The sequence below is a fragment of the Prionailurus bengalensis genome, chromosome A2, assembly GCF_016509475.1.
Source record: "Prionailurus bengalensis isolate Pbe53 chromosome A2, Fcat_Pben_1.1_paternal_pri, whole genome shotgun sequence".
NCBI classification, from domain to species: domain Eukaryota; kingdom Metazoa; phylum Chordata; class Mammalia; order Carnivora; family Felidae; genus Prionailurus; species Prionailurus bengalensis.
Genome location: NC_057348.1, coordinates 148,280,587 through 148,304,143, shown reverse-complemented (window position 1 = coordinate 148,304,143; position 23,557 = coordinate 148,280,587). Strand labels below are relative to the sequence as shown.

The following is a 23,557-nucleotide window of genomic DNA, read 5'->3' as shown; positions in this document are numbered from 1 at the left end:
CCTGGGTGGCGCAGTCGGTGAAGCGTCCGACTTCAGCCAGGTCACGATCTCGGGGTCCGGGAGTTCGAGCCCCGCGTCAGGCTCTGGGCTAATGGCTCGGAGCCTGGAGCCTGTTTCCGATTCTGTGTCTCCCTCTCTCTCTGCCCCTCCCCCATTCATGCTCTGTCTCTCTCTGTCCCAAAGATAAATAAACGTTGAAAAAAAAAAATTAAAAAAAAAAAAAAAAGTGTTCCCTCAGTGACCCTAAATATGCCAGCCATTGGTGTCTGAGACAGCAGTCACAGAGCTCTAAAGAAAATGCTTTCTCAGATGTTTCCTCTAAAACTCATTCTCCTTCCCGAGGTTCCTCAGTTAATATCCTTTAGATTTCAATTCACATTTTGGCTCCCATTCATATAGTTTCATAGCAACCTCACGTAAAAAAAAAACAAAAAACCATCAGAGTTTAAGCTTCATGAGGATAAGGACTGTGTGTGTGTCTCTTGTGCTCACCATTTTGTTCTCAGTAATCACAATAGTGTCTGATACTCAGTAATTATGTATCGAATGAATTTGTGAATCCCATTTTTTCTTTTGTTTCTCTTTCTTTCTTTCTTTCTTTTTTTTTTAATTTTGAGAGAGAGGAAGAGAAAACACATGCAAACAGGGGAGGAGGATGGGGGGTTGTAGAGAGAGAGAGACAAGGAAAATCCCAAGCAGGCTCCGAGCTGTTATCTCTGAGCCTGACATAGGGCCTGAACCCATGAACCATGAGACCGTGACCTGAACTGCAATCGAATTGGACTGAGCCACCCAGGCGCCCCTAGTACATGGTTTTTATTAAGTAGTGGGAAAGTCTAAGGATGACACAAGAAATAGAAGTGCCCACTGAGTGAAAATTTGGAAATGATACTTCTTAGTTTCATTTGTCCCCTACCACCACCTTTCTTAAGGGTTTGTACAGGATGAGGAATATTGTATTTAATGTATGATGTTTGTAAAACTTGTACCTGCAAGTGGCCTTAAGATGGTACAGTTCAACCTTCACATTTTAAAGCTGAGCAAACAGGTTTATTAGATTGTACAGATAGATTAGTTGCTGACAGGTAATAAGAATTTGTTCTGGCCCTACCGCCAGACTTTCTGAAGATGAGGTCTGTTTGTAATGGTGAATAAAAGTGGCTAAGAATTTATTAAGAAGGGGAAATAATTTTCTTTTTAGTCACTTTGTGCCCATCTAGTCTCTCTGCAGCCAAGAGTCCAGCACAATTAGGTGCTGATATTCCAGAGGCTCTGAAGTATTGTGGAGTATAGAATTCCCATCTACAATAAAAGTATTATAACGTCCTTCTGTTTTAGGGTATTTCGTGTAGTCTGGGATTATATCACACTTGTGACACTTGCAACCCGGTGGCTTGGCCCTTGTGGGTTTCAGCTGGTCTCACCAGTTGTTTTGTAAATCCCTCAGTCTTCTATGTTCTGCAGCTGGTTTCCCTCCATCCCTCCCTCCCCCCGTTTCTTTCCTTCTTTCCTTCCTTTCTTTCTTTTTCTTTCTTTCTTTCTTTCTTTCTTTCTTTCTTTCTTTCTTTCTTTCTTTCTTTCTTTCTTTCTTTCTTTCTTTCTTTCTTTCTTTCTTTCTTTGTCTGTGGTTGGAAACATGCTACTCATTCATTCTTGCATGCATACATTCAACAAGTATTTGTTGGCACTTACTCTGTGGCAGGCACTGGTAAAAGCACCGGGAATATAGCAGTGAACAAAAACAGACCACCTTCTTGCCCTTACAGAACTTATAGGCAAGTGGGGAAGAAAGAAAGGAGCAGGTGAAGGGATAGGGCTGCAAGGGCATTGTCATTTTCAATTTTGGAAGTTCTTGAAGGTCGTAACAATAAAGCAGAACTTCTTATTGGTGAAAACTTGGAAACAAAGATGGAGAAGACCAAGCTATGTATAGTCATGGTATATTTAGCGAACTTGGAGATTTTCTTCTTCTTTTCAGAATACTATTGCTTTCTCTGTGTTCCTGACCCCATAGTGAGTACTGTTACTAATACTGCTACTTACCCTAATAGTGGTGAGTGCTTATTGTATTACAGGCATCATGCTAAGTGCTTTGTGTATGTAGAACCCTTTAAGGTAGGTATTACACCAGTTCATTTTACTCATGAGAATAACAAGACCCAGGGAGGTTGGCTCAAGCATTGACTCAGCTAGTAAGTGCTAGAGCCTTGTTCTGGACCCAGGACTCCCAACTCCAAAGTCTGTGCTTCTGTACCAAATATTACAAACTGGTAGCCTTTATTTTTATTATAACATTGAAGTTGTGTATATGTTTTTGCTTTTTTTTTTTTTAAAGTTTATTTTGAGAGAGAGAGTGAGTGAGTGAGGGGAGAGACAGGAGAAGGAGAATCCCAAGTAGGTTCTGTGCTGTCAGCTCAGAGCCCAATGTGGGACTCGATCCCATGAACCATGAGATTCATGAGCCAAAATCAAGAGTTGGGCACTTAACTGACTGAGCCATCTGGGCACCCCAAACATAGTAGTTTGCTTCTTTTTCGTTACCTTGTCAAAACTTTTAAGCTTGAACCCCTTTTAACTACATTTGTAGTTAAAATTGGTATATGTGAGTAAACTAAATTTTAAAAAGTAGGCAGTTATTATTAAATAAATACTACTTTAAAATATGATATATACCACATGTGGTAGAAGATAGAAAATCTAGTTGTACAGAATTCATTTTAATGAATTATTAGTTAATGAACTAATAATGTAATTTTTGTAATAGTTGTATATATGTATGTAAAGTCCCTAGCACAGTGCTCGGCATATAGTAAGTGATCTATACATGATGGTGATTTTTATTATTTTTAGTTTCCACCTGACTTGTAACATAGGTAATATCTTTTACATGCAGGTGCCATGCCAGTAAAATGCTTTATTTAACTGCACCATCTTGTTACCTTATACAGTAACCATAGCAGTGACTGGCACACTAGCTTGATGAGGACCACTTCATTTTTGATGTTCTCCTTTTATATATAGGGCCTCCAGGATTTATGTGAGTAGAAGTATATTTTGCTAGTTGAGGGCTGTGGCTCTTGGTTTAGTAAGCATTAGAATCACCTGGAGGGCTTATTAAAAGGCAGTTTGGAGACACTACCCCCAGACTTTCTAATTCAGTAGATGTGAGTGGTGTCCAAGTATTTGCATTTCTCACAATTTCCCATGGATGCTGCCACTGCTGCTCATTTATGGATACTTTTGGAACTGCTGCTTGGAAGTGACAAGACTTTGCATTATTGGTGTTCTTTTTCGATCATGCAGGTCCACTGAGTTACTGTATTGGTATCATTGATGTTGCTGAACTCGCTGTGAAATGGTATGGAGAAATTTGATTTGTGTCAGTGTAATTGTACTTACTATTTCAGGAGAAGTTCCTAATTTTTTTTTTTTAATGTTTATTTATTTATTTTTTAAGTGAGAGAGAGAGAGAGCACAAGTGGGGGAAGGGGCAGAGAGAGAGGGAGACACAGAATCCGAAGCAGGCTCCAGGCTCCAAGCTTTCAGCTCAGAGCCCGAGGCGAGGCTTGAACCCACAAATTGTGATATCATGACCTGAGCCAAACTTGGACGCTTAACCAACTGAGCCACCCAGGCATCCCTTAAGGAAAAGTTTTTAGAAGTTACTTTTGCATTAGAGATTTTCAAAGTGTAGGTTTTAATGTGTTTCTGTTATTCGTCTTTATTCAAGACCTAAAAACACACAGGTTTAATTTTTTGGAATATATTTTACAAGGTAATTTCTAATTATATTTTTAATTATAATTGATTATAATCAAGTTTGGTTATAATTGATTTCTGAGAATTTCAGAGTATCTGGATGATGTGGGAGTTTAAAAATAGTAGCAAAGATTTTTATTTTCTTTATTTCTTTTCAAAAATCATTTTAAGACTAAATTTGATAGAGTAGTATTGAATTCAATTTGGTGCTCATCATTCCCACTCACAAAGTAGATTTCATTCAGAATTTCACTTATACCAACATAACAATTTTACCTTTTCTTTTTAAAGCAGTGCTTGTACCTTTAGGGATATGATGGTATACAGGGGTTATTCTCTCAAAGAAGAAAAGGCAATCAGAAAGTCTTTGTTCATGAGATTAGACTGAAATATCTTCTCATTCACTGATTACTGAATACCTCTATGTGCCAGGCATTATGGTGGAAATAGGTACCAAAGTAATTTATCTTTTTCATGCACAATGAGGGATTTTAGTGGATGGTAACTGACTATGATGTAATTGTGTGATGAGGTTACTGATAAACCCAGTGTTGTCGGATGCTTCATTAACACAATCAGTATTCTGTACAGATCTTAGAGGGTGAAGTTCTGCTTTCTTATTTTGCTAGACTTATTTCTTATTTTGTGTCCATAGTGTTACATTTAGTTTGGAGCTAAGGGACAAATTGGAGTCCTTCCAGAAGTGAGGACCTCTGCTGTTGAAAGGTCTTGCCATTTTTGCATATGAGGATCCTTGGAAAATGGGAGTAATTCATCTGGAGGGAAGACATCTTAATTATGTTTTTAGTTCCCTGCTGTAATGTAAGATCCATGAGGACAGGGACCCATCTTTCTTGTTCAGCACTGTGTCATCATGCTTCTTTCCATGGCTGGTGTGTATTCAACAAACAGTTGAATGAGTCAGTTTTGAGGGAAGATGATGGTTACTTTCAAATATTTGTCTTGTAGATGGCCTGTTAATTAGACTTACTGCCTATATTCCAGAGGACAAAGGAGGCAGGCACCAGGGATGGAATTTTTAGGTGGGCACATTTCAGTTTTACATAGGAAGAACTTTGTAAAACTAGTTTAATAGTCCTATCAATTAACTTTTTCCGGGATTTGAATTCTGCTAATTCTGCTATTTTAAATGTTTGGGTAGGGGCTGCATGGGGGCTTAATAGAAAATATACGCACTTTTTTTTTTTAATATTTATTTTTGAGAGACAGAGAGAGAGAGAGAGTGAGTGAGTGAGGGAGGGGCAGAGAGAGATGGAGACCTAGAATCCGAAGCAGGCTCCAGGCTCTGAGTTGTCAGCACAGAACCCGACGTGGGGCTCGAACCCACAAACCATGAGATCATGATCTGAGCCGAAGTCAGATGCTTATTAACTGAGCCACTCAGGCGCCCCAGAAAATATACGTGCTTTTAATAAATTATAGGCCAGAGTGATTTTTGGCTGCTTCTCTATTAAAGTATTTTGTTAACTAATAACCAGTAAAATAGTTTTTCCTAAGTTAGTCCTTTCCTGTCTTTTCAGACTTAAGCAAAGCAAAGAACTGGACCGAGAGAGGGCTTTTGCCAATGAGCAGTTAACCAGAGCTATTCTTCGAGAAAGGATATCAAGTGAAGAAGAACGAGCCAAGGCAAAGCACCTGGTGAGTATTAAAGATTTAGTAGAAATGTCTTGTCTACAAGGAAATCTCTGATGTTCGGGAAAAGCTAAGTACTTCTGGCCAGCTTTCAGTGTTGACAAAATAAATGCATGTTCTCTTTCCTTAGATTTTTTTTTTCTGTTTTTTTTTTGTTTGTTTGTTTTGTTTTTTTTTCCTCTTACAAGTTGTTGACAATTTGCTAAGATTAACCTTGAAGGACTTTTTAAGGCAGGTAACTTGAGAATTATTGCAGTGATGATCAACACTGAGACACTGGCACATGCATCTTCCCTGAAGGGATATTGCTTGTTTGCTCTGCTTGCCTCCCTCCCCACCCCCACCCCCTTCCCCTTGATTTTGATTTCATTGTCTTTGAAACCTCTGGGGCAAGCAGCCTATCTTGTTTCTATCCCTGCTTGCAACCACCAGATGTTAGTCTGGGAAGTCTCCAGCAAAGGTGAGTAAGTTTTGATCAATCACTTTCTGGGCTTTAGAAAGGGAAAGATGCATAGCAAAGGCTTTGGGGAACTATATTTTTAAAGAAAAGGGATACTTTTTTAAAAAGAAACATTTTGAAACAGTTTAAGAGGAAAGATTATATAAACGTTTAAAATTGATTATTAATAGGGGAAAATTTAAAAGGCACCCATAAATCTGTCTGTCATTCTTACATAACTGATTTACACTGGGGTGTGTTTCCTCTAGACAATTTTTTTTTTAAGAGAGGGGTTGGAGAGAGGGGCAGAGAGAGAGAGAGGAAGAGAATCTTAAGCAGGCTCCGTGCTCAGCACAGGGCCTGACCCGGGGCTCCATCTCACAACCCTGAGATCATGACCTGAGCTGAAATGAAGTCAGACACTTAAGCAATGGAGCCACTCAGGCACCTCTAGACAATGTTGATTCTTAGATCAATTACATACTTTAAGAATTTGTGGGGGCACCTGGGTGGCGCAGTCGGTTAAGCGTCCGACTTCAGCCAGGTCACGATCTCGCGGTCTGTGAGTTTGAGCCCCGCGTCGGGCTCTGGGCTGATGGCTCAGAGCCTGGAGCCTGTTTCTGATTCTGTGTCTCCCTCTCTCTCTGCCCCTCCCCCATTCATGCTCTGTCTCTCTCTGTCCCAAAAATAAATAAACGTTGAAAAAAAAAAAAAAGAATTTGTGTATACATAAGAATATATAAGAATTTGTTTAATGCTGTATACAGCATTTACCATCATGAACGTTTTCTTGTATCAATGAATGTTCTTGTGATACGTACTTTTTGATGGCTAAATAACATCCTGTCTTCTCTGTGCGACATAACTTATCAAAGGATTTTCCATTGTTAGGGAAAAGTGGGGCTGCTCTGGTTGAAGTTTGGTGTCCCGACAGCTTACTGCCCACTTCAGTCTTCCTAGAAACCCACATGTAACTTCTCAGGACCACTAGTGTTCATTGGAGTCCAGTTGGGAAATCAGTGGAGAAGTAAAATGAGACTATATATTGGAGAACTTTGATTGCAGAACTGAAGGGGATGTCCCTTGTTCAGCAGGCCATTGAGAATTGTTGAAAAATTGTTAAGAAAAGGGTCACTTTGTGTTCTCTCATATTTTTTCCCTTGGTCCTTTCTTTGAGAGGCCAACTGCTATGACCACATGCCATTAGAGAAAATAAAAGGAAGCCGATGTGTAATGAATCCATTTCTCCAAAGACTAACCCAGGGTCCAGGCTAAAGGGGTAGACAGTGAAGTCAGAACAGAAGTGATGGCCCAAGAAAGAAATGTCCAGGGTCAGACTGTTTTGTAGGTCTCTTCTTTCTTGATTCTGGGGTTATAGGGTATAGATAACAACTTATAGTATCTTCCAGATTTTGGCACCTATCATAATATTAGCCCAAACAGAGCCCTCACAGCACTTAGGGACTAAAAGTGGAATTTATACAATAGGATTATAGTTGATCTGTCCTGGATTGAGTGTTCTTAGAGATTTGAGTGGTAGTTCATGACCACAGCAACATGGCTGCCCATAGCAATTTAGCTACCTGATACGAGGTTAACCCCCCTGTATTGTTGTTATTCATTTTAGAAGGCATGCATATTCATTGGATAAAAGTCAGAAAGTAAATAGAAAAATATTGAGATCACTTGGATTAACACTATCCAGAGACAATTACTGTTAATATTCTGGTTTATTATTTTTGTATTCCTTTCCACATTCCACTAAGTCTGTATAAAACATTTATATTAATATATTTATATGTAGTTCCCCAAACATAGGTGATGGCATACATAGTCTCATATAACTCTTACAGTAACCTGCACATTAAAACAATTTAGACTATATGTAAAGATCATTCTGTATTCATAAATATGTATTTGTGTGATCACTTTTAATGATTGATGACTGCATTTCACAGCATTTTCTTCTAATAAGATAATACAGGGACATTATAGAAAATTTGGAAAATGTACAAATTACTAAGGAACTGTCTGTCTCATACTCGTTAGGATGGCTGCTATCAAAAAAACCTACAATAACAAGTATTGGCAAGGATGTTGTGGGAATGTAAAATGATATAGCCACTATGGAAAACATTATGGCAGTTACTCAAAAAATTAAAAATAGAATTACCATATGATTCAGCCATCCCACATCTGGGTATTTATCTAAAAGATTTGAAAGCAGGGTCTCAAAGAGATATTTGTACATAGCAACATTATTCATAACAGGCAAAAAGTGGAAACAACCCAAGTGTATATGAGTAGATGAATGCATAAACAAAATGTGGTATGGACTTACAGTGGCATGTTATTCAGCTTTAAAAAGGAAGGAAATTCTGACACAGTGCAACATAGATGAACCTTGAGGATATTACGGTGAGTGAAATAATCCAGTCACAAAAAGACAAATACTGTGCGACTCCACTTACATGAAGTGTCCAGAGGAGTCAGATCTATAGAGAGAAATTCTGGAAGGGTGGTTGTCCTGGGTTGTGGGGAGGGAGAAATGGAGCACTTTTTCATGGGTATGGAGTTTCCGTTTTGCAAGATGAAAACAGTTCTGGAGATTGGTTGAATAACAATGTTAATGTCCTTTTCCTGAACTCTTCACTTCTAAATGGTTAAGAGGGCAGATTTTATGTTATGTGTATATTACCACAAATAAAGATTTAAAAAGATTCTAAAGAAAATAAACATCACTGCACGTGTAATATTTAGAGGGTATAAAGTTTATTCTTCCTTTTCCCCCATACGTCTACAGTCCAGGTTTCTAGATTCTACAAATCTAGCAACTAATAAAACAGGATTTAAGTGATTTAAGTCTAATGTTGTCCTTTAGTACTTTGATTCTCAGCTGGAGAAGTAGGCATCCCCAACACCCGTTATTCCTGTGAGAGTCACTTGGAGAATGTTAGCATGTTTCTGCTGTGAGTGCTGGGCCCCAGTTGCGGCCATTCTTAACCCTAACGTGTGAGACTCGTGGAATGGTGATCAAACATTGATTTTGTTCCTCTTTATTTAGAGCCCAGATGTTGCAGCCAGTAAGAAAGTAAAGGTTGGGTTTCACATGTTTGAAGGAATTGGAAAGCTGTCTTTCAGGAGAGCTAGGAAAAAAGAAACAAAACTGATGTGATATTGGTACTGTGAAATAAAAGGAACGCCTTCCCCAGTCCCCGTTTTCCTCCACCCGCTGACAGTTGACATTTAGATTGCTGTCTCCGTCCAGGCTTCTCTTCCCACAGTTGTAGCAGCTGGCTTTACTGAAGCTCTTTGAAGGGCAAAGATGGTAGTCCTGTTGTTGAAGTTTTAAAATCGGATCAGATCAAACTTTGCCTTTAGGAAGAAATGCTTTAACTGGAGAAGCTGTTCAGTGCTGCTCTAGATCCGAGAAGCCCATGCTAGCCCCTCATTCTCCTTCTCACTGACTGGTACTGATCTCTTAGCTGATTTTTACCCAGAAGTTTTAGAGAGGCAGTTCACTGATAGGAATGAGTGTTTCTTAAGTGCAGGGAAGCCCCTCCATAAAGAATGAAGATTAAATAAGAGGACAGCACCAGGCAACCTGTAAAGTTCAACTTGACATTCTGTGTATCTTTAAGACCTTGTACGTATATAAATCTAATATTTTCTGTGTCATTAGATTTTTTTAAAAAAATTAAAGAGTAGGGAGTTGTGTCTTTTTTAACTTTGGAATTACATTTAATTTCTTTTTAAAATGTGAATTAAAATTTTGGTTTACTCTTTTTTCTGTCTTATTAAATTTTGTTGACTTCACATTAGTCATTTTTTGTTACCACACAGAACTATGCAGTATTTTCTTTTTTCTTTTCTTAACCTAAACTTTAAAAGAGTCCACAGTTTACTTAAGGAAATAGTCAAATAAATATACCTCTAATTATGCAGTAGTGTTCTTCACCCATTGGATGGATGTTTTAGTGAGTGCTTACTGTGTGAAAAACACTGGGCTAGATACATACCAAGTGTATATAAATGAAAAAGACAAAATCTTATTCTTAAGAAATTCACAGTATAGTGTGGGAGACTGATACATTAAAAATAATGGTAAGAAGCACTAACTCTGTTAGCCATGCTACTTACATTCTTGAGAGAATTCTGACTTTTGTGAAAGCAGGGACTTTTAACTCATTGCCACATGTGCATTCTTTTGTTCAACACACATCGAGTGCCTAATATATAAGTGCCTAGCAAAGGGGAATTAGTCAATTAATACTTGTTGGTTGATTAAAGGAAGAATTGAATCTACTCAAGCCCTGAAAATGAGAGAGGGCGTGGGAAAGAATAGAAAAGACTTCTTAGGGAAGTGGTGCCTGAGCTGTGTGTTGAGGAATGAGCAGGGATCACGCATATGGTTGAGGAGTAGGGATGCTTTCATGTTGCAGGTGAAAGCATGGAGGTGTGGGGCCAGTGATATACCGCAAGGAGTTGCCAAGTGGGAAGTCCAGGGCAGGGAGTGTTGAGTGATGAGACAAGAGGTCGGCGGGGCTAAGATCATGAGTTCTGTGTATGCGATCCAGGGAACCCTGCACCATATACATATAAGGGGAGAAATGAAATGGTTAGGTAGGCATTTTGATATCTTAACCTAGTGAAGTGGGCAGGACAGAGTAGAGGAGGAAGTAAGTGGAAAGAGACAAGTTCAAAATCTTCATTAATCCTATTTGAGGGTGGGTGGTGCTGGAATTTGGACAGTGCTAGTGGGGATGGAGAGAAAAGAGGACAAGTAAGAGATATTTAGATGATAGTACTTAGAAGATTTTAGATTTGAACAGTTGAAAGAAGTGGCAGGGGTGACTCCAAGGTTTCTGTTATTAGAAATCCTCTTATTTTAAGTAGAAAAAGTAGCTATCAATGAAAAACATTCTTGGTTAAGTGCATATTGTGCAGTGTGACTTCTTTGTGGAATTGGGGAGGATTCTGGACTCAGATACCGCACTGATTATTTTGCTTGACTCTAGATGAGATCATTAGTCAGATTTGGTCCCTTTCTGCACTTCCCTCTTTCGCAAATTTATTGAACACCTACAATGTGTTACACACTGTTAGTTGCTGGGGATGCAAAGATGAATTATATATATCTGTTTAGTTTTCTTTGAAGACTCTCCTACAAGGTGTAGGGTTTGTGGGAGGGTCATTCTTCAACTCTTCTTCTACTTATGTCATATTTCTTTGAATCTGTAAAACCTTGTAGTGTTTAGAAAAAATAACACTAAAAAAATGGGGTAGGTGAATGCATAAATTTAGTTTTTCTAAATTTAAGTGACTGTTTCACCAAAATGTCACTTTTTATCCCCAGTTTCCTTTTTGTCTGAAATGCACCAGTGAAGCAATCAAGAAGAAGAATTGATTAATTTTGTGCTGTGTGCTTTTCAGTTCTATGTTTTGTTTGTGCTTCAAACTGTGACAGTTGAAATTTCATGGTCAAAGAGAAAAAGGTTTTGAAATTTGGGGTATGGAGGAAAATGACTAAATTAAAAGAAGTAGATAAGAATACCAACGCTGCCCAAATATAAGTGAGGTTCTGCCCAAGGCCAAAGGATGCAGCTGGGATTGTCATTTTGAAATGATCAAAATGATCAGCATGGCTCTTGCTCAAATTCTCTGTAGAAGAACAGTAAGGCTGATCACTCAGGGCTTTTAGTGTCGTTAAGATTAACCAGGTGAGCCACATTGCCGTGTTGCAGCAGCTTTCCTGGGTTCTTGGGCTCTTAAATATACTTTAAAAAAAAACTGTTGCAGTTTTTTGGGTGCAATTTAGCGCTTTGATTATAATCTCTATTGATGTGTTCCCTCTGGTTATATATACTGTGTGCTGGTTTTCTTGCAAAAGACGCCAAGCCCAAAATGTTTTGACATGCATGGCGTATTAATTTGCTTTCAATGCCAAAAATGAAGTTAATGATTTTGAGCTTTTGCTTTTGAAGACGATTTAAATATAGAATTTCTACTTGATGTTTGAGGGATCTAAGCCATGTCGGTAGAAGATATTTTCCTCAGCCTTATTGGTAAGAATGGGACCAGGGGTCCATCTACAAGTCTCAGTTACTCTCTTAACAGGAAGTTTAAAGGGCATTATCCCTCAAGACTGGTGGAGCCAAGGTGCACTGCACACATTTGCCTCCTGTGTGTTTGGAATCAGCAGGCCATTATCGTTGCCAGGACAAAGCATGCGGATGCCATCTCCCTTTGTTCTTTGTTACCATATGGTCCTTACTTTCTGTGTGTAAAGCAGCATTATTATTGTCAGCGGGAGTGCACAGAGCCCTGTGAAGAGATTGTTCGTGAAATATCCCATGGAAAGGTAGGGCAGCTTCAGGTGTGTTTATTTGCTCCTGCGGTGGAAAAGGAGAAAGACGTTTTGTCTCAGTTTGCCAGCCTAGCCTTATGTTAAGAGCCCAGAGAGAGAATAGGACTGTTATTACAGATTTCAGTGTTAACTTACGTACTGAAAGCTTAACCAGATGAATATACTTCTCAAATGTACATAGTCAAACCCTGTCCTCATCCAGCTTTACGGGAATACCTGGGATCTCAGCATTACCAAGTAGCCTTAGAGAGGCATGCATGCTCAGCAGATACCGTGGGGCCTGGAGCAGAGAATGGCTGAGTGTTCTTCGCGCAGTGGAGATTAAATCTCACTGTCAGGGACGGCGAGGCTGTCCAGTGGACACATTGTACAGGTGACCACAGTTTGCTCGTGTTGCTTTTGTCCGAGGAACTACCTGTGTGACCTTGTTGACAAAGTGATTAGAGAAGAAATAGCACAGTTGAGAATAATGCTGTTGATGTTCTTGCTTACAACTAGTTGTATTAAAAGACCACCGTGAGGAGCAACTCTGCTTAGAATGTGCTGTCATATTTCCATTCGAAATGTCCTGAAAAAAGTGCGTCAAGTTGCTTGCAAGCTGGCTGGCTGAGGGCAGCTTGTGTCGAGTGGTATCCTATGTGGTAGCCCTGCTGTAAATAGCTTATTGACGTCCCATCAGGTGGGTCATTATGGGTGTCAAGGTGAGGTATGGAGAGCACTGAGTAAAAATCCATAGGTAACTAAGGTGCAAAGGGCTGGTTATGATTCCATCTCTTTATAATGATCTGGCATTTATGGTTAACTTATTTGCTTCACTGCCTGGTCTCAAATGAACTGTCATTAGGGCCTTGGAATTTTATCGAACTGACATCATAATCTCATTTCCTGCTGAAGAGGCTAAGAAATATGGCCCTCGGTGTGAGGTTTAACCTTTAACAAATTAAAAGTTTAACATAAGTATAACGAAGTCTGTCAGTCCTTACAAATCCCAAGTAAGATTTTTGCACATTATGTTGTGAATGAGACTGTAAGACAAATGTGCTCCTTTTTGTTTACCAACAGTCTTTTCAGTTTGTCTTCATGGCAAGTCCCAAAGCTGCCAGTTGTGATGTCGGCTTTGGAGAATTGCTTTCAACCCGTTGTGAGCAGACCTGTGACTTAGTGAATTCAACAGTGAATCGAATAGCAGTGATGCTTACTCTGTGACATACGGCGTGCAATGAGATCTGCTTCGTTTTTGGGTTTTGGACATTGAAATTTTGACAATGTTACGCATTCTTGAACCACTCTATATTTATTTCTTTTATGTATCCCTGATTTTATTGCTTAGATGTGATTCCTAAATGGGACTGAATTATGTTCTTTCTGAGTTTCTTGATGTTTTAAACTATGCCCTGCTTTTGGATGTGGGAAGGTTTATTTCCACGTAGCCTGGGGTTATTCCGTTAGCCAGAAAGACATTCAACATTTTGTTCCAATGTGACTCTCTCCACTCTTTTCTTTACTAACTATATTTTAAGGATGACTTCTCCTGAAAATACCGAGGGGCAGAATTACCAAATGAAGTAAGGCCTCCATTCTCCAGAGAGCGGGAATCTGTTTACAAACCTGCAGTATTTATTACATACCTCATTTAGCCCATTCATCATTTTAATAGAAAAATGAGTCATTTTAGATGATTCTGAAATAATTCGAGGTAAGCTACATAGCCCTGGGCAGAATATGATTTACTCAGACGGCACCAGGCTATTTTCAAGAAAATGTAATGGAATGATCAGCACCAATAATTCATGATTACTTGTGGCAAACTCATCAGATGTTTTCATTGTCATAGAAATGTGTTGATGAGATTAAAAGTTTAGAGGAGTTTTCTAGCTAACTTCTCATTTGCCCATCTTTTATGATAAATGACTACAAAGTTGCATACGTAACTCTGTGTTTAAATATCCTCTGCCTGTTTAAAACACTGACTATAAATTTAATTCTAGATTGTGTTTAGTATTCTCTTGAGACACCGGTCAGTGTCTCAGGGCTAGTTTTATTGGCGATTACAGACCTATTTGTATACATTTTCTGCTTACGCACTAAATATAATCCTTTAACGTTTCTTTAGGCTGATTCTCAGAATCATAGCTAACTGAATGCCTGGAACTATAGCTCCAAACCCAAAACACTTGGACACCCACAGAACGTTTCTAGGTAGTGCTGTATCCCTCATGAGTTTTGTTGATAACGAGCATCACAATGAAAATAGTTGATAACTTGTTTTTAGCGCTTTTCATTTAACCAAGAGTTTCCAAGTCCAGTGTCTTATTTGGTGTTGATAATTGGTTGAAATGGGCAGGACTTCTATCATTCCTGTTACAAATGATAAGAGAACTGTTCAAAGAGACTGTCAACTTAAAGGTTGCACAGGGAGTGAGCTGCAAATTAGGTCCCCACTGCCTGGATGATCTTAGTTGGGGCACAATTTAGCAAATTTTGTTATTATCGAGTTTTTAACCTATAGTGGTTTTACCAACAATATTTGAAAGAGTAAGGGGACTTTTAGGGTTAGGTGAATGGACAAAGGAGAAATTACTGGAGGCATAAAAAAGACATGAAAACGTCATACATATGATGAGTACATGCAGGAAGTAAAAATACCACAGCATGATGGGCATACTATACTCATGGAGAAGGAACATGAAGGCAGGCAGCCCTGGCCACTCTAGCAGGCCTTGTGTTGTATTGCTTAATGAAATAATGTATTCATTATTGCAACACTACCAGAGATTAAGAATAATCTATTTAAGGACAAGGAATAGGCGAATGCATATTAGAACTAAAGTTTCCTTCTAAGTTATTTTGAATTGAAAAGTTTCGGCCTGTCAGGTTGTAAATTGCAGTATTCCAAAAAAATTTCTCACCTGTGAATGTCAACAGTGCAAAGGATACTGGTTAAATGAAATATTACTGTATATTTTCATAAAGTTATTTTCAAGTGTACTTGTTAAAAAATGTTTGCTCTATTATGTTGTATTTTGAGAGAGGTGATTGATATGGATAGAAAAGGACCAGGTTTGTAGCAATTATCCATTTCCTTGCCCTCAGAAGATTACCAATATATAAAGGAAGAAACTTTCTTTTTTTATGTGCAAGGTAAACTATTTGCAGGGGAGGTAAGAGATGAATTGATTATTTTTCTACTTTGGACAATAAAGATGTGTTAATGTAGCAGGATTCTTGTTGAGAATAGAGATAGGCTTGCTGCAGATTTTTTTTTAATGTTTATTTATTTATTTTGAGGGAGGGAGAGAGAGAGAGAGAGAGGGAGGGAGGGAGAGAGAGAGGGAAGGAGGGTGGGAGGAAGGAAGGGAGAAAGAATGAATCCCAAGCAGCGTCTGTGCTATCAGCACAGAGCCCGACATGGGGCTTGTGCCCACGAACCATGAGTTCATGACCTGAGATGAAATCATGGGTTGGATGCCCAACTGACTGAGCCCCCCAGGTACCCCTAGATTATATTTAAGATTAAATGTAATATATTCACAATAATATATGTATGTATTCACAGTAATATATGTCTACTTTACTCCTGCAGTGGATTTAGTGAATTGCATGTTTTATGTTTTACTGAACTTTATGAGAAATTTAAAGTGAAGGTATTCCACAGGTTTTCCCTGTAAAAGTCAGACTCTGAATAGAGTTGAAAGAAACTATGTCATTGACCATTTTGGAGATTTGTAAAATTAAAAAACAAACAAAAAAAGGAAACAAATTGGGGATGTAGTTATATAACCATGAATGCAGCTTTCAACTTAATTAATGATCCCAAGAATATTTCTTGTTCATAGCAGGTTAATTAATGTAATAGAAAAATTAGTCTTTTTCCTAAAAGTAGGCTTTTCCCTCACAGCTATGGTAGAAGGACAGGCAAGAGCCGGTACCTGATTTTTACTGTGTGTTGTAAAATTAAAACCTGAACATAAGCAGGGCTAGATGATGTTCTTGCATGTAGGTGTGTATGCTTTGTGTCGCGCACGGTAAAGGTATTTTGTAGACACTACAGGAAATTTTAATTTCAAAATTATTTTCTTAAATTTTTTATTTAAAATTTTTAAGTTTCAGAAATCTCCTAAGAACAAAGAACTTTACTCAGATCCATCTAGCACACATGGATTACCATTCTGTCTCTTTCTATGCGTGCCCGCACACATACACATTCCTTCTCCGAACCATTTAGCATGGGTTGCATACGTCATGCCAGTTTGCCCCTTAACACTTCTGCCCTTTAAAAATTAGCGTGTTTCTTCGGGTGCCTGGGTGGCTCAGTTGGTTAAGTGTCTGACTTTTGCTCCAGTCGTTATCTCGCTGTTCATGGGTTCGAGCCCCGCGTCGGGCTCTGTGCTGACAGCTCGGAGCCTGGAGCCTGCTTTGGATTCTGTGTTTCTCTCTCTCTCTGCCCCTCCCCTACTTGCACTGTCTCTCCTTCAAAAATAAATTATTTTTATGTATTGTTTCTTACATAACCAAGAACAGTTGTCAAAATCAGGACATCTAGCATTAATGCAATAGTTTAATCTTAAAAAAATTTTTTTAAACGTTTATTCATTTTTGAGAGACAAAGACAGAGCACAAATGGGGGTGGGGAGGAGAGAGAGGGAGACATAATCCGCAGCAGGTTCCAGGCTCTGAGCTGTCAGCATGGAGCCTGAGGCAGTGCTGGAACTTAACAAACTGTTGAGATCATGACCTGAGCCAAAGTCGAACACTTAACTAACTGAACCACCTAGAGGCCCCTTCAGTAGTTTACTCTTTAATCCAGATGCCAATAGTGTTCATAGTAATGTTTCCTCCTGGAACAGGATACATCCCAGGATCATATATTGCATTTTGTTGTCATATCTTAAGACATTTTAAGCATGATTTACGAACAACGGGATCTACATGAATACTGTGTTAATTTCAATTTATGAATTCTTGCTGTTATTGTTAGAGTTTTACAAAGATGGTGGTAGAATGGGCAGAAAATGATAGGTGAGGGGTTTTATTCAGACATACAGATTAATATTCTATGTTGTGGGTAAAGATTCAATTGTTTTCGGTATTCTCTTTTCATGAACCAAAATGAAAACAACTTACATGCTTTCACCAGCATCTGTATTGATTCTGTGTCTTTGAAATGTAGCAGGCATCCATGTTGTATCATGAAAAACTGTTAGAGAGTAAACTCTTATTTTTCTACAGAGTTTTTTGAACAATATTTTTATCTGGAATAGACTTCTCTCTGTCCCCCCTTCCACTCCCTCAAGTACTGCTCCAGGTAATTTTAGGCAAATTGCTTTGTTTCTTTGTGCCCTTTGTTTCTATCTGTTTAAAATAAGGACAAGGTCGTTAATGCACTTTTCTTTCAAGTCTTTTACCTTGATGAATAAATATATAAATACACGAGTTCTAAGAGAATGCAAAGTTCTATATGCTTATAAATTGACTTTTCATAAAGTAATTTTGCTTATGAATAGGTTACCACATCTATTTTAATTTTCTTTAGTTATTAAAAAAAAACCATTTTAAAAAAAGAAAAATAGTTAAAGTTGAAAGCCTCTATTTTCTTGGTTAAATTGGATTTTTGTTATTGAAAACTTAACTCTGATTAGTAGAAGTGGTTTAGTCATAGGCAGTGGTGTAAATGCTGTTAGCAGTCACTGTATTGAAAGGGTCAATGGGTGGCCAGGTGGCTCAGTCGGTAAGTGTCAGACTCTTGATTTTGGCTCAGGTCATGATCTCAGGGTTGTGAGATTGAGCCCTGCATCTGGTCTGCGCTGACAGCGGAGAGCCTGATGTAGGGTTTGAACTCACCACCTGCGAGACCATGACTGGAGCCTAAGCAGATGCTCATGCTCAACCCACTGAGCCACCCATGCACCCCTAAAGATTCACCTTTTTAAATGCTTACTGTATTTTCCATTTATTTCCCACTTATTTCTTCAGCTCACTAAAAATCATTTGTTAATTTTCTAGTATGAGCATTGTATCTCTGCCTTGCCCAATTGAGGCATAATTTTTCTTTTCCAACTCCTCCCCGCCTTTCCATGTTATCTCTAGAATGTTCCCGTCATTCTCTGTTATACATAGGTGACAGGAGAATGTATGGATGCTTCAAATTTTTTTTTTTTTTAACTCCTTGAGGAACTCAGTATATTGTAAAGAAATTTGCTGAGTTCCAACCCTGAAGGCATCCATCAAAAAGAACAAGATCTAAATACCATCCTCCTTTTGGGGCACCTGGGTGGCTCAGGCGGTTAAGTGTCTGACTTTGGCTCAGGTCACGATCTCGCAGTCCGTGAGTTCGAGCCCCGCGTCGGGCTCTGTGCTGACAGCCCGGAGCCTGGAGCCTGCTTCAGATTCTGTGTCTCCCTCTTTCTCAGCCCCACCCCTGCTCATGCTCTGTCTCTGTCTCAAAAATAAATAAACGTTAAAAAAAAATTAAATTCCATCCTCCTTTAGAATGCAGCATATTTTAACCATGTATCTCCATCTTGTAGATCACCATTTCCAAGATGTATGTATAGCTGTACATATGCTCTGCATGTATATTACACTGTTGCTTCCCCCACCCTCTCTTCCCCTCTCCTCTCTTTATATATACACACTTCACACACATACACACACACACACACACACACACACACACACACTATTTTTTTTCTTCTGTGAGCCTTGGGAACATGTACACCGGGCTTGTGGAGTGACACAACAAAGGCAGGCTCAGGAAGTAGTCAGGTTTTGTCTTTGTAAATGACATGGTACAAATGCATGTGGTGGATTAAAATATGTTCACCCTGACAGAAGTCTTTTACTTGAAGTGAAAAAGCCTGCCGTCACTTCCAGTCGCAGCAAAGGTTGCGGCAGTAAGGGTAACTTGCCAAGCCAGCGAGTTTTCTCCAGCTCTATTCTGGAGGTATGTTTCTTGGTTCTCAGCTTTGAGTTGGTTATAATTTTGTCTTGGCATGCGCTCTTTCCAGAATACATCAGTTTTCATGTTTCTTTGTTTTTTTCCTCAAGATTTATAAAGGGGTGGGGTTAGCTTTTTGTCTGGCAAGTAGCAAGGCCTCTTTGAGTTCCCCAGTCAATAATTGTAAAATAACTAGAAATTGATCCATGCCAGCTGTAAATCCATCCATGCATTTCTATTAATGTCTGTCATCCTGGAGAAGCTGCACAAAAGACATTTCTGTCCCCATGTCCCTGAAAATGGGACACAAGCAAGTAACAGCCAACTGTGCACGAGGGAATGTTCTTATGGTGGCCACAGTTTGGGACAAGTCTTCTGGAGCTTTTCTTCTGCTTTGTATTGTGTAATTGCAGGAGGTTGAAAAGGTTTTGTCGTGTGAGCCTAACTTAATTGGGGGCTTAGAGCTTCGTCCTGCATGTAGGTGGAGTAATGATGTGATTTGATGCTATTGCCAGGTTATATGTCTACAAAATATACTTTTCATTGACTTGGCATGGCCTTACCCTCTTCTCTGTTTCTCCCTCTTATTTCTCTCTCTCTCCAGATAGAAGCAAGGGAGGAAAGTGCGGGGGTGTTTACTTTGGCAAGACTACCGTTGATATGCACGTGTGATGCCTGGGAAAAAGGATGCTAGTTGATATCTGGGATAGGGGCACTCCTCCTCCTCTCCCAGCTGTCGTGATGAGGTGTTTGTCATATCGCCACCTTGTCAGTCTGGAGATCTTATAAAGCTTAAAGTTTCTAAGGATGGGGTGCTTTCATGTTGGGAGGTCTTTTCAGTAGTTAGAGATTGCAGTATAGTAGCTTAGAAATAAAGGAGGAATAGTTAGTTGTCTTATAATAAAGTTCAGAACATATTTTGAGTGACTGTAGAGTAAAACTTGCTTGTCACTGATGGAATACATTAACATGTCTAAAGAAAGAATGTGTCAATTTTTATTTTTCAGTCTTCAAAATAAAGTTTCAAAAGATCTTTAATATCATGGGACATGTTTACAATATGATATTTAATACCATACAAGTCCTCATGCTCTTTCTAATCTGTATCTGCGCAGACAGCTTGCTATAGGATATTTTCTTTTTGATTTTTTCTATTTTTAAAACACTTTTTGTGTTTATCTGATTCTCTGAATTGAATATGTGTTTATTATATACAGTTTTTTATTTATTTATTTATTTTTTTTTTTAATTTTTTTTTCAACGTTTATTTATTTTTGGGACAGAGAGAGACAGAGCATGAACGGGGGAGGGGCAGAGAGAGAGGGAGACACAGAATCGGAAACAGGCTCTAGGCTCTGAGCCATCAGCCCAGAGCCTGATGCGGGGCTCGAACTCCCAGACTGTGAGATCGTGACCTGGCTGAAGTCGGACGCTTAACCGACTGCGCCACCCAGGCGCCCCATATTATATACAGTTTTTTAAAAAAGATCTCTTCAGTCATTAATGAACTGCTTTTTTTTTTTAATGTTTATTTATTTTTGAGACAGAGAGAGACAGCATGAGTGGGGGAGGGGCAGAGAGAGCGGGAGACGCAGAATCAGAAGCAGGTTCCAGGCTCCGAGCCGTCAGCACAGAGCCCGATGCGGGGCTTGAACTCATGGACCGTGAGATCGTGACCTGAGCCGAAGTCGGATGCTTAACCGACTGAGCCACCCAGCCTCCCCTAACGAATTGCTTTTGAAAGAGTTCTATAAATGGAAGGAAAGAGAAGACTCAAAAAGACAAGAAAAGCTGTGTCCTTCCCACCCCAGCCCTGGTCTGCATTTGTCTGGTGCTGGTGGATGCCTGCCTTTTGTGGAGATACTTCGAGCAAGCTGTCATAGCGTCGTGCCAGCACACTTCCAGGTCATAAAGCTTTTCAGGTAACTTTCCAGTGTCCACATAGATGGCCTGCAGAAAGAGCATGCCTTGGCCAGAGGTCCCACATGTGTGTTCTTTTTGGCAGACGTAATTCTTACTTGAAAGCAATCATTTGGCCTTTTAGTTCATTTGTAAGTCTCTGTAAACTTCCGAGGCGGTCAGCAAACTGGATTTTGAAACGTGCAATAGTAAGTTCACCCAAGTAATTAATTCCTCACCTGGGGCCTTTGACAGGTATCCTGATGCCGGTCCTGTTAATAGCCCTTGTGCCATGTCCCTGAAGAAAGGAAATTGAGAGATGTGCTCTGCAAGGCGTGCCCTGTGATGGGAGAGCCTCATCAATTCAGAGCTGCAGCCCACTGCACACTTTTGCCCAGAACCTGCTGTATGGCGCTCTGTCTCCTTCCTTCCCCCGGTCTTAGTGGCCAGTCAGCCTTGGTGCAGGTAGAGGTGAAATTGTCTCGCACGATCACTGTACTTCTTGTTACAACTTAAAGAAACTATAGAAATCACCCTACCTAACCTCCTATTTGTGAAGAAAGAGGCCCAGGCCTCTTAGGGATAAAGTGACAGTGAGCTCAGTTTCCACTATCTCTAGTTTTCCTGTCTGGGATGTTTTTCATCATCTTCAGTGGTGATTTCCAGGTAGGCTGTGAAGATTGCAGGCCAGAGAATAAGAAGGCCAGGGTAGATCACTCTTCAACAGAGCTAGGGGAATGCACGTTTATCTTTGTATCACCTCTTCTGTCTCTCCTTTATTTTATTTATTTTTTAAAAATTTTTATTTATTTTGAGAGAGAGAGAGAGCAAGTGAGCATGTGCATGCAAGTCAGGGAGGGATAGAGTAAGAGAGAAAGAGAGAGAGAGAGAGAGAGAGAGAGAATGAATCAGAATCCCCAGCATACTCCGAGCTGTCATTGCAGAGCTCGATTGGGGCTCGATCTCATGAACTGTGAGATTATGACCTAAGCCGAAATCAAGAGCTAGATGCTTAACCACCTGAGCCACCCAGGAACCCCTGTCTCTCCTCCTTACGTGGTGGTTTTCTAAGTGGCCCATTTGCCTACCTCCTCATTTAAGAGACGTAAGTAGCTGGACAAAGATGAATATAACTTCCTAGACTATGAAACTGGTACCTTATGCCCTAGTCACTCTTAAATAATGGGGCAAAGTTCCATATTATTTGTCGGTTATTCAAGGCCACCGTTAGAACGACTTTGGTAGTGAATAAATGTCACTGGCTTCTGTTTTACCTTGAACAGATGCAGATATATGGTAATTGAATAATGATCATTGATAGACCTCATTCCATGATTATAACGACATTTTATTGTACTCGTGGAATTTTTATAAAGCTCTTATAATTTAAAACATAACTTGCCTATCACAACCAATGCTGATGGGTTGATCAAGAGTGAACGTTTTCTTTATCTCATATGTAGATCTGTCTGTAGGTATGTGTGTTCCATCTGCATTTCTCTTTATTCAAGAATTATTTATTGAGAGCCTACTCTGTGCTCCGCACTGTAGTTTATATACTGGGGATATATCAAAACATACAAAAAGAGAAATCCCTTCCCTAATGGCCTTTACATGTTGGTAGGAATAATTGGTATATATCATGCTTAATGCTGAGGCCTGAAATACTTGCAGATTAGGGAAAGAGAGGAGTTAACCAAAAAGGAATAAAAATAGTGAACTCCGTATTTCATGCTGTAATTCAGCCTCTTGATCGTGTGTGCACGTGCGTGCCACCTTATATCTATGGAGTGTTTTGTCATTATTCAGGGAATTTTTACTTTTATGTTTGAGTTTGAACAACTTTGATAATTGGGTCAGATGACATTGTTTTTGAAAACATGTTTAAAAACTGCACCACACTTAAAATACCTGGAAATAAATTTAACCAAAAGAGGTGAAAGACCTGTACTCTGGAAACTAAAACATGGATGAAAGAAATTGAAGATGGCATAAACGGAAAGACATTGCATGATCATGGATCAGAAGAACAAATATTGTTAAAATGTCTATACTACCCAAAGCAATCTACAGATTTAATGCAATCCCTGTGAAAATAACAACACAATTTTTTCACAGAACTAGAGAAAACAACGCTAAAATTTGTATGGAACCACAAAAGTTGCTGAATAGCCAAAACAATCCTGAAAAAGAACAACAAAGCTGGAGGCATCACAATTCCAGACTTCAAGTTATGTTACAAAGCTGTAGTCCTCAAAACAATATGGTACTGGCACAAAAATAGACACATAGATCAATGGAACAGAATAGAAAGCCTAGAAATCAAATCACGATTACATGGTCAATTAATCTTTAACAGAGGAGGTGAGAATATGCAATGAGAGGAAGACAGGCTCTTCAACAAATGGTGCTGGGAAAACTGGACAACCATAGACAAAAGAATGAAACTGGACCACTTCCTTATAACCATACACAAAAATAAACTCAAAATGGATTACAGACC

At 39.2% G+C, this 23,557-nt stretch overlaps 1 protein-coding gene across 4 annotated transcripts in view; it reads left to right on the top strand.

Moving 5' to 3' along the window:
- The window catches only part of CHCHD3 (coiled-coil-helix-coiled-coil-helix domain containing 3), a 276,250-nt gene that overhangs the window by 96,777 nt on the left and 155,916 nt on the right, over positions 1-23,557 (top strand). For all 4 annotated transcript variants that reach the window (XM_043589550.1, XM_043589548.1, XM_043589549.1 and 1 more), the window contains exon 4: positions 5,301-5,418. In XM_043589550.1, the coding sequence (XP_043445485.1) occupies positions 5,301-5,418 (118 nt within the window). The remainder of the gene's footprint in view (positions 1-5,300; positions 5,419-23,557) is intronic.